The sequence below is a fragment of the Morone saxatilis genome, unplaced genomic scaffold (assembly GCF_004916995.1).
Source record: "Morone saxatilis isolate NCDOM2014 unplaced genomic scaffold, NCSU_SB_2.0 Contig16, whole genome shotgun sequence".
NCBI classification, from domain to species: Eukaryota; Metazoa; Chordata; class Actinopteri; family Moronidae; genus Morone; species Morone saxatilis.
This window is the reverse complement of record NW_023339718.1, coordinates 1,422,055-1,433,208: the sequence shown is the minus strand read 5'-3', so window position 1 is coordinate 1,433,208 and position 11,154 is coordinate 1,422,055. Positions and strand designations below refer to the sequence as shown.

The 11,154-nt window shown below is 40.8% G+C and overlaps 1 protein-coding gene across 1 annotated transcript in view; it reads left to right on the top strand.

Annotated features, from left to right (window-relative positions):
* The window catches only part of trpv4 (transient receptor potential cation channel, subfamily V, member 4), a 14,527-nt gene extending 5,267 nt beyond the window's left edge, over positions 1-9,260 (top strand). The window contains exons 5-17 of the mRNA XM_035659177.1: positions 202-354; positions 1,198-1,338; positions 2,785-3,083; positions 3,206-3,385; positions 3,619-3,777; positions 4,547-4,639; positions 4,759-4,832; positions 5,202-5,367; positions 5,459-5,525; positions 6,387-6,691; positions 7,432-7,559; positions 7,649-7,770; positions 7,883-9,260. Coding sequence (XP_035515070.1) covers positions 202-354; positions 1,198-1,338; positions 2,785-3,083; positions 3,206-3,385; positions 3,619-3,777; positions 4,547-4,639; positions 4,759-4,832; positions 5,202-5,367; positions 5,459-5,525; positions 6,387-6,691; positions 7,432-7,559; positions 7,649-7,770; positions 7,883-7,983 — 1,988 coding nt within the window. The 3' untranslated portion in view covers positions 7,984-9,260. The remainder of the gene's footprint in view (positions 1-201; positions 355-1,197; positions 1,339-2,784; positions 3,084-3,205; positions 3,386-3,618; positions 3,778-4,546; positions 4,640-4,758; positions 4,833-5,201; positions 5,368-5,458; positions 5,526-6,386; positions 6,692-7,431; positions 7,560-7,648; positions 7,771-7,882) is intronic.
* Positions 9,261-11,154: the final 1,894 nt, after the last annotated feature.

Below are 11,154 nucleotides of genomic sequence, written 5' to 3'. Positions count from 1 at the left end.
GGCCCTTTGCTGCATGTTGTCCTCCCTCTCTCCCCTCTTTCCTATCAGTCTCCAACTGTCACTATAAGAGACAAGAGACCGAAAAACATTAAAACAACTTCCATTTTACAAGTAATTCAAATCAACACATTTGGAGAGTAATGGGTAGTGTTGAAGGTGTGCTTGAATACAAAAGTGTACTGTGTTTCATTTTTCTACCAGAGCCATCCACAGGTAAGACCTGTCTGCCTAAAGCGCTGTTGAACCTTTACGGTGGGCTGAATGTGACCATCCCTCTGCTGGTGGACATTGCAGAGAAGACCGGAAACCTCAGAGAGTTCATAAATACGCCCTTCAGGGATCTCTACTACAGAGGTATGAAAATAACCCAATAATGAAAACATGCCGTTGCATAATCATTGTAATTTACAGGAGTTGTTTAAAGAAATAAAGGTCTCATTTGAATTCTGCAGTTTTATAGAAGATTGTGATTCCTTCATCTTCCACTGAGCTGAAGCTGTGTTTTGTTGAGAGTTATTGTAGCTTGCCTTGCTGGTGGCTGATGCCCAGTTATGGGGAACAGGATTGTATTTAGAGTCCGTATGGGTACAGTGACTGTTTACAGCTCTGTAAATGAGAAGATCCAGACCTCATTTGTTTGGGTTTAATACCTTGAAGGAAGCCTCTTTACCTTGCAAACAATAGGTCTCAGAAAAACCTTGTAACACAAAACATGGTGCTTTTCTTAAGTGTTTTCTTCATGATGCCTAATTTGCCAATTTACCTTGTTTTGCTAATGCAGGACACACTGTTTATGTGACATAAAAACATAATAACATACATAAAAATGTTTAAGGGCTCAGTTTCTACGTGTTTTGACCCCACAGAAATAACCTGCACATAAATATACCCCTCATAGCTTAGTTAGCATAGTCAGTTTTTTATGACCTTAAGTTCATAATAGGGCGTCAGCTTCTCAAAAGAAAGAATCTAGTAAACAAATGGCACGAGTCGAAACTATTTCTCTTGTGTAACTGTGCTTTTACACTCACTGAATGACTGTCAACATAATTAACTCCATACATGTCAGTTTAGTAATTATACATTTTGGTAAACACATTCTTTCAGCTGATATTTTTTCAATTGAACACAGCACACAAATCATCAGTTTGGAATTAAAATGTTTCTGCATTGTTGTGTTTTTTTCTGCGTTGTCAGGCCAGACGGCGCTCCACATTGCTATAGAGCGACGCTGCAAGCAGTATGTGGAGCTGCTGGTGGAGATGGGAGCTGATGTCCACGCTCAGGCGAGGGGACGCTTCTTCCAGCCCAGAGACGAGGGGGGCTACTTCTACTTTGGTAAGGAACTTTTGTCAGCACATAAATCTAGTATGAAAACAAAAGAGTTCATTGTGCTCCCGTATTTCTGTTTTTAGCAAACCTTACATCCTTAAGTGATAAAACACCGTAGGCAGACGTCACACCAAGAGTTCTGGAAAACTGTTACTGTGCTTTCTGCCTCATATGGTGGTAAGGATGTGGTGTGTCTGTGGTTTCCATGACTTCACCGGTCGCCCTTTCCACACTGGCACTGACTCTCTGTTTTACTCACAAGTGGTTATTCTGCCTTTCACATCAAAGTTTTGGGATGCAGCTGCCAAGATAAAATAGCTAACACGTGGTACCTGGCAAAGAAACCTTCGCTGCCATAGAGAAATTAAGTGATATTAAACCCCACCCTTTCTCTTTTTAACGTGGCAGGTTTCTGCTGACCAAACACACTCAGGATACTGCTGTGGTCCAGAAGTGAAGTCCACCTTTTAGTCTACCCAAATGTTTTGACAAGAATCGTACGAGAAACCGACATTAGTTGCTCCAAAAACACATGAAAAGACAAGCATTATGTCATATGTTCGAGAGGCGCGTCCAGTGAAAGGTGTCAGTGTTCTGCCATGAATAAAAGTAAACATCCTCTGCTGACCCTCCTCTGGGAAGCACTTCACTGACCTGTAAATAAATTAGAGCCTGTAAACTGAACTCAACACTGCCCTCTGCTGGTGTTTGTTAAGGCCCAACCTCCTGTATCACAGTATGTGGTACCATACAAAAATATGTTGTGTTTATAACACTGTGTCCTTTTGCTCTAATGATAATTATAGCACATATAAGTGATTTTAATGTAACTCTCCAAAAGCACTCAAAGAAAGGTAGAAATGTCTCGTTATTTTCAGTTTATTTTACACCCAACCAAAGAATTTTAAGAATTGTTTATTTGATTACATTCATGTGTTATACTCCTCACTCATCACAGAGGAGATGATTTCTATTTGCACTTAGCACGGTTGTCATTCCCAAATCCCAGCGTGTCCGGGCACAGTGTGAGTAATTTGCTGCGGAGCTTTGCAGTGAGGTGAACAGGAACCTGGCAGGGCTGATGGCTAATGGGATTTAGACTCACGCTAACACTCTGCATGCACCCGTGCAAATCCATGAAGAGGAGCGTTTCTATGTGAGGTGACAAAGTAATCTGTCACCCATGGCAACGGTTCATTTTCAGCAGCTGCTTTTGGCACTCTGGCCCCATTGCGCCCCTCCCTCAAACAACTGCTAATTGTGCTGTTTTCATAGCGGGGATTTAAGTCAAATCTTTGATCCATGTTTAGTATGCTCCGCAAAAACATACAGACGCTACAGTTCTTAATTAACCCTCCTGTTGATTTGCTTATTCTTAATCTTAAATACAGTTCCTTTAATCTCCTGTGAATTCAGTATGAAGTGAGTCTCTCTCTCTCTGTGTTGGCCCAGGTGAGCTTCCTCTCTCATTGGCTGCATGCACTAACCAGCCTGCCATAGTGCACTACCTGACTGAGAATCCACACAAGAAGGCTGATCTGCGGCGCCAGGATTCACGTGGAAACACCGTGCTGCACGCCCTAGTGCACATCGCCGACAACACCAAGGACAACACGCGTTTCCTCACAAAGATGTACGACCTGCTGCTAATCAAGAGTGCCAAGCTCTACCCAGACTGCAGCCTGGAGACAGTGCTCAACAATGATGGCATGTCACCACTCATGATGGCCGCCAAGCTGGGCAAGATAGGGGTAGGGATAATGATACATAAGTATCATACAGTCTAATAAAAGAATAATCACATTTCTACAGGCCGTAATAATATTAACTGTAGGTCAAATGTCAGTAGGTCAGCTTCTTCCTATTCCTCCAGGTTTTTCAGCACATTATCCGGCGTGAGATCAAAGACGAGGAAGTTCGTCATTTGTCACGTAAGTTTAAGGACTGGGCTTATGGGCCAGTGTACTCCTCCCTCTATGATCTGTCTTCACTGGATACGTGCGGAGAGGAACCATCTGTGCTGGAAATCCTCGTCTACAACAGTCGCAACGAGGTGATAAGAACATTTTGTTCAAGTTTGTCATTCCAACTATAAAAAGAAAATACAGCTGAGATGAAAAATTCTTTCTCTCAAGATCAGAGTGTGAAGAACAACAAAACAACACAACAGGCATAACATAAAAATGTGTGTGGGTGCATCAATAAAATATTCTCTATTCTGTTTTTATTTTATATCATTTTTTACTACGTAACATATCAGTGTTGTATTTGTGCTCTTGTTGTCAGAACCGCCATGAGATGCTGGCTGTGGAGCCAATCAATGAGCTGTTGAGGGCCAAATGGCAGAAGTTTGCTGCTGTCACCTTTTACATCAGCGTGGTTTCCTACCTCACCACCATGATCATCTTCACCCTAGTGGCTTATTACCACCCAACACAGGGAAAGGTGGGTGAGATAAAACTGAAAAAGGAGGCGTTTTTTTTTTTTTTTTTACAGCATTTCAGATCGCATGGGAACTGATCAATGATTCATGATGTGAAAGTGTCAAATGTGCCCATGCAGCACTGAATTTTCACGACACGACATTAATATATTTCTTACCATAGCAGGTATTTCAATTTTTGCTTATTTTGTATATAAGTATGTACTGGGTTTTTTATGTAGGCCACGTGTGCTGTACATTAGATCGCTGTATGCACATGAAATGTTAATGCATCATGTACCATAGCAGCAAATTTGTATCCCAAACCATTTACTGCACTGTATTAAAGGCCCAGTGTGTAACATTTAGGAGGATCTATGGGAAGAAATGGAATATAGTATTCCTAGTTATGTTTTTATTAGTGTATAATATAGAAATCTTTTTTTTTAACTTAAAATGAGTTTTTATAACACATTATATCTTATTTATTCAATCTGTACGCAAACCAAAATATAACAATTGCGTTTTTACGGTAGCTGCTAATACTAAGATAAGCTACCTGGCTAATGGATGTTGCATTATTCTTCTCATCTAACTCTGCATGACAGCAGGTGTAGTTCTCAACATGTCAAACTAATCCTTTAACTAACTATTTGGTCTTATCAACTGATATTTGTCCATACGGTGTATTTTGTGTATATTTCATATTTTAAGATGTCTAAGATGTTTGGATTGAGTTGAATCTAAATGTAATGAATGTTACTAATAACTCTCGTCTTCCTTTCTTTCCAGCCTCCGTACCCCTACACAACATCCTCTGACTACCTGCGTATGGCGGGAGAGATTGTCACCTTGGCATCGGGAATCTTCTTCTTCCTCACCAACGTGAGTCAAGATCCAGTCACTGGTTGTCTCACTGCCGTCTCCCAGTTTCTTGCATCAAACTCAAACCTGTAATGACAGCGCTTGTTGTCATATGGAAATGTTTCTCCTGCTCTTTGCAGATTAAAGAACTCTTCTTGAAAAAGTGCCAGGGGGTGAAGTCTTTATTTATTGATGGATCCTTTCAACTGCTGTAGTAAGTTTTTATCCTCTGTCCTTGCTCCCCCTCATCCTCACCTCTGCTGTAGCTCTTGCTGACATTTACCCGAGGCAGCTTTTGCATCTTCTTAATTGAGTCATCTAATTAATTCCTCAGCCTCCTCCCTGGCATGTTTTTTTTTTTTTATAGTTTACATCTTTAATTAAGCCCATGATACAAACAAAGAGGAGAATGTCGAGCACCTCTCTTAACTGTGTTGATTTAAATCATTAGCAACATGGCTGTGATGTCTGCATTTTGTTAAATTGCCAAATGCCAGCAGTCACATCTTCCTGCCTTCATGTATCACTCAGTATCACAGACTTGGTTGGTTCCTTAACAAAAAAAATTCTCTGTCCTCTTTAGCTTTATCTACTCTGTACTGATTGTAGTCACCGCTGCTCTCTACCTGTCTGGCATTGAGGCTTATGTGTCCGTGATGGTGTTTGCACTTGTCCTGGGTTGGATGAACACTCTTTACTTCACCAGAGGACTGAAGCTCACTGGAACCTACAGCATCATGATACAGAAGGTTAGATAACGGAAAAACTCAACAGAAAATGAATGAACGTTAAACATAACCCTCCATGTGTCTTCATACTACTTTTATTTTTGGTTCTCAGATTCTTTTTAAGGACCTTTTCCGATTTCTGCTGGTGTACGTGCTCTTCATGATTGGATATGCATCAGGTAAGCTTATAGTCACCTATCTCTACAGGTATGTCAGCATTACTTAAAGGTATAGTTTGACATTTTGGTAAAAAACACTAAATTGCTCTTATCAGTTAGATTAGGGGAAATCAATAACACTCTCATATAGGCCATTAACATTAATAGAAAGCAACAGCCAGACGCTAACCGCAATGTCTAACTGTAAACTTAAAACTAACAGGGTGTTTCCCCTTGTTTCCAGTCTTTATGCTTAGCTATAGTGGCTGTTCCCTGGCTCTGTTCCAAGTACAGAGCAATTTTTTCCTTCCTGATATGTATCCAGATACCTGAACTTTTGCATATGGGCTGATAACAAGTACCAATTCAATACATATCCCTTTGTATGACCTGGCTCAGGTCAGGTTGTAAGAGTCAGATTCAGAATAGGGCGGGTCATGACTTTACTATCCTGGGAAAAGACAAGCGGGACACTGCTGGGAAGTTGAAGGTCCCATTTCGGGCCTGATAAACACCTGATATTCGCTGGTAGCTGATACTGTTATCGGTATTGGAACAACTTTTGCCTTCCAGTTCTTCTAAAGTTTGTTTTTCAATGTGCTATTTCTGTTTGATCTGTATGAAAACTGTAGTGTAAAATTGTCAATTGCTGTGTTTTTTTGCGGTTATGTGCCACACTATTGCCCCTTCCTTCCAGTCTTTATGCTAAGCTAACCGTCTCCTGGCTGTAGTTTGATATTTAACCGACAGATGTGAGAATGGTGTAAATCTCCTCATCAACTTTCGGCAAGAAAGCAAATAAGCATATTTTCCAAAATGCCGAACTATGCCTTTAAGTGCTCACAAACACCTAATCCAACCTCCTCTGTTTCCACCCCGCAGCCCTGGTGTCTCTGCTGACAGTGTGTCCTCCACTGGGCACAGAGTGTGACGGGGGCTGCCCCACCTACCCCAACTGCAGGGACCCAGACACCTTCAGTACTTTCCTACTGGACCTCTTTAAGCTCACCATCGGGATGGGAGACCTGGACATGATCCACAGTGCACAGTACCCTGCAGTCTTCCTCATCCTGTTGGTAACCTACATCATCCTCACCTTCGTGCTGCTGCTGAACATGTTGATCGCTTTGATGGGGGAGACGGTGGGACAGGTGTCGAAGGAGAGCAAAAAGATCTGGAAGCTTCAGGTGAGCAGGTGAACTGTTTGTAGTCGGCAGTGTCAGTGAAATATGATCTGATGCCCAATTTATTTATATTTATTATATAGTATATTTTTACCAGGTTTTGAGATGTCGGCAGCCACCAAAACACATAAGAGGTGAAACAAATTTAGTTTGTGGTACTTACAGTTATGAAAAATTACATTTTCCTGCAGCCACGGCTTGTACTTTGACTCACTCACTGAGTAAACATACATTAAAAGCATTCATATGCCCCTCACAGTGCATCACTTTGGTAATCCCATAACTGTTTATCTTTGGTTTATTACTCAGTTTAGTTAATTAAAAAACTAATGACATTCCCATCAGTGTGCATGCAACCCACCAAACTGAGATGGTTACCATGATAAATATTAGACCTGCTAACATCAGCACGTTAGCATTTTCCCTTTGAGTTGGTTAACATACTCATGTTTCCTTTAAAAGCACAAATGTCACCCTCATGGTGGCATTAGAGGAAAAGTTAAGCAATCAACGAAAGTCATCAGGATTCACCCTCTAGGCACCATAGTTATCTGGAGCAAATTTCATGGAAATCCATCCAGAAGTTGTTGAAGGTTGTTTTTTAACTTTGGTTGGAGGCAGAAATCTCAAAGATGGATATCTCACAACCAAAACTATCTGTATGGGTAGTTACCACAAGAGGTTTGTTATTTGAGTGGCTTAAATATACAAATTAAATGTGTTAATATAACGTATACTAACAGTGGGCAACGACCATCTTGGACATCGAGCGCTCTTTCCCAGTCTGCCTTCGCAAGTCTTTTCGAGCCGGGGAGATGGTGACTGTGGGGAAGAATTGGGATGGCACGCCTGACAGACGCTGGTGCTTCAGGTATTTTTCACTCATAATCACAGTCACTCAGCAGTGCCATTGCCACTTCAAAGGAAAATGTCAATCCCAATGATGTCTTGTTATGTCAGGGTGGATGAGGTGAACTGGTGCCACTGGAATCAGAACCTGGCGATAATCAACGAGGATCCTGGCAAGAATGAGACCTGCCAAGCCAATGGGTTGCAGCAGAGCGTCAGAGCCTTGAGGAGAGGTGAGATTCTCACTGTGCTCTTATGAATAAATTCATAGACAAATAAGTATATATTCATGGAACTTATTCATACGGATAAAAGAAAATCCTTCTTCTTTTTATCCCCCTCCAGACCGCTGGTCCACAGTAGTCCCGCGGGCAGTGGAGTTAAGTAAAGGTCCGCGGCCTCGTGATCTGGTGCTAGAGATGGAGCCGCTGACGCCCAGGCACTGACGCCTGCACATGACTGGTGCTGTCCTTCTTATAAGGAGACGGCAGAGAGCCATCAGCATCAGTGAGATCACTCTGCAGGGGACGATTTGGCCAATAAGTGTACTCATTTGCACAGATCTCATGTGTCTTCTGTTCAGAGAAATCATAGTAAATATTACAGTAAGACAGCCAGTGTAATAGGATAGAGAGGGCTGAGCACAGAGACACTAAATAGAGTTAAAAACACTAACCCTGAGACAAGAATTAATGACACAGTGAGCTGCAATTTGTTTTTACTTGTCACATATGAATAGAAGAAAAATGTACTGTACATTTCAGACATCAGTGGCTGATCACTCAGGGATTTAAGAGAGTCAAAATATGTTAGCATTCACAGCCCATTGTAGTGTTACACAAACAGAATCATATATTATCTAATAGCCAGCAGAAGCATTATTACAGTAGTATTGCATTAGCAGTGTAAAGAAAAGCCATCTACAGACATAATCACAATGGGAGAAAAACATTGTAATTAATATTCACAGACTTTTAGAATATAATCAGTTTTTTATTTGCTTGCTTTTTATTTAAGAACTTTCTATACGATTATGCTGTTTAATGCTGATTTGAATGTTTATAGTTCAGGCCATTGGGGATTCAGTGTAAACAGGATATATCTATTTTATAAAGTATATATTTCTCTCCATTTTCTATACTATGTTATTAAAATAGTTTCAAAACTATGAAAGTGTCAGGCTTGGACTGCCAGCTCGGGCAGCACAGCTTTCATATGAACTGAAACAATGCACTATGACAATTTCTGATGTGTGCATTATTATATGAACACAAAGACATTGTTCTGAGCAAGATGGGCATGATGAGCAGGTTATAGTTGTCAAGCAAATATGCAAATGCGAGACAATAGCTTTCCGTGTTATGGTTTGTCTTTGAATTTCCAGAGTTATTGTTCCTTTGCAGCTGGGGTATTTGCATAATCAACTCTCAGGCCTTGCCATTATGTGCTTCCCCCTATTTGCTGCAGTGTTTTCAATACAATTGGCTCCTTGCCCTATATAGCATATTGTTTATGCGCAACTACTGTATACATGCATGTATTTGTGTTATTGTACTAAATAGCAGGGCTTGATTAAGAGCAGATAGACTCCACAATTTCATTAATTCATTACTGTTGAAGGTCACAGGTCATTATTCACTATGTTTACATTGCTTTATTAAAGAGACATGTCTATGCATTTTTATATTGTTTGTACATTGCTGCAAAGAACAATAAACACTGAATTTATTTTATAAACCATACAGTAGTCTTGTCTTGTGATTCCTGCATAGAGTTTCTGAAAATGCTTTACAATTTGTACTGCTAATAGGCCAGAAGTTATTTAATTTTTATTAATACTATTTTTATGATTTTTTAGCTTCAATGGAAGCTCTGTGAAGAGACACCAGTGTCCCATATTTATGTGTGAGGGAAGGAACGATGATTAACACATTTGAGGAAGTGCTGAACACATAACCTATAAAAACGAAGAAAGAAAGAATATTTTAAATAAAAAAGATATTTGTGGGCTTTTTAAATCTGGTTTTGTCTTATGTCTCCATTTGTGCTTCAACAGGAAAGATATTCTTTAAATATCTACATTTATGTTCATAGAATCTCACAATATTGTTCTGTCAGTCTTTGAAAACTCACATTTTACATCACCATACTAGAAGACAAGAATTACATTTATAATCTTTCTCAGGAGGCTTTGATGACATTAAAAAAAGTTTTTGGTGCATTCCTTACAAAATGTACATTCACTACACTCCACATTAAACCTAATTCCAAAAAACTCATTACAAGGATTTTGAGCTCTGTTCGGTCTTCATCAGTGAATCATCCTCTGCAGTCCCTTCTCTGACCTGCTGATGGCTGCAGAGGTCTAAATTCCTGTGCTGTGCTTCATGTAGAGATCTCAGCTGAGGCAGACTTATGTAGTGTCTACTCCAGCAGTTACTGTAGGGCACAGATTTCTTTTTTAATTATAGTTGTAAATATTGCATTGCCAGTGCTAACTATTATTACTATAATAGGTTATAGTTTGTTGAATGCAGTCCACTTATGAAGTATTTTGTTCCTGCAGATCTCAGGTCTCGTTGACCTCGCTGTAACACCCGGACCAGTAATTATGGGCTTTTGCCTTCATAATGAAACCACAAGCTGGCAACAATTTATGAACTGCTTCATTTCCTTTCACCTTTCATCATTACACCTCACCTTTCCGTTTCCTCTTTAAAATGTTACAGTGGTGATTCTCACACATGATAACTAGGGCCTCACCCCTCACCTCACCTCCCATCCTCCTCCTCCTCTCTCCCCTCTCTGAGGCCGGCAGCGCTGAAGGACACGGGGAATCTCTCACCACCTCAGAGAAGAGGCTAATCCTCTTTGCCCCAACTTTAACTGGGCCACTAATCCTCCAGGTTTATCTAAGCAGTGAGCACCTAGCGCTGCTGACAACTTGGCCTGCCCTCCTCCCTGCAGCCTGTTAAGTAGGGCAGGGCTCGGTCCTGCAAGTGTCACTGTCAGCAACTCTGGAACCGCACACTTGCACAGGAAGTGTGAGCTGTTAACAAAATGGCTCACTCGCTTGCAGCATGTGTGTGCTCGCTGCCACAAATGTGTCTCAACAAACCAAGTGACAGCCAAACAGGATCATGGTGTAACGGCCCTCATTTAGTAACCGCGCATAAGGGAAAGTCGACAGCCTCAGCCAAAGGTCTTAAGTAAACTAACTAGCTTAGATATTGGCAGTACAAATTGTTCAGCTATTGTCCAGCCAGTTAAGCTTTAAGGTGTTTAGGCTGATGAGTCTCAGGTGGTTACTGGGTTGGACTTGGGCCAACTCATTCTTTATTCACTAAACAACACTCCAGACTGTCTGATGGCTTCAAGTGCAACATTCATTGTCAGCAAGCCAGAGTGTAACCTATGATACAGAGAGGGAAACCTCCCTGCATATAGGTTACACTCTCATTCATCATTTAACCAACTAATATTGCAAAAGAGGTGGACGGATCACTGCTGAATGATTCTCCAGGATAAAAGATAAAGTCAGTTTAAGACCAAAAAGACAACTCCTGGAGCAGGTTTCTCACAGGTTTTAGTCAGTGCTAATTTTCTGCCTTGCAATA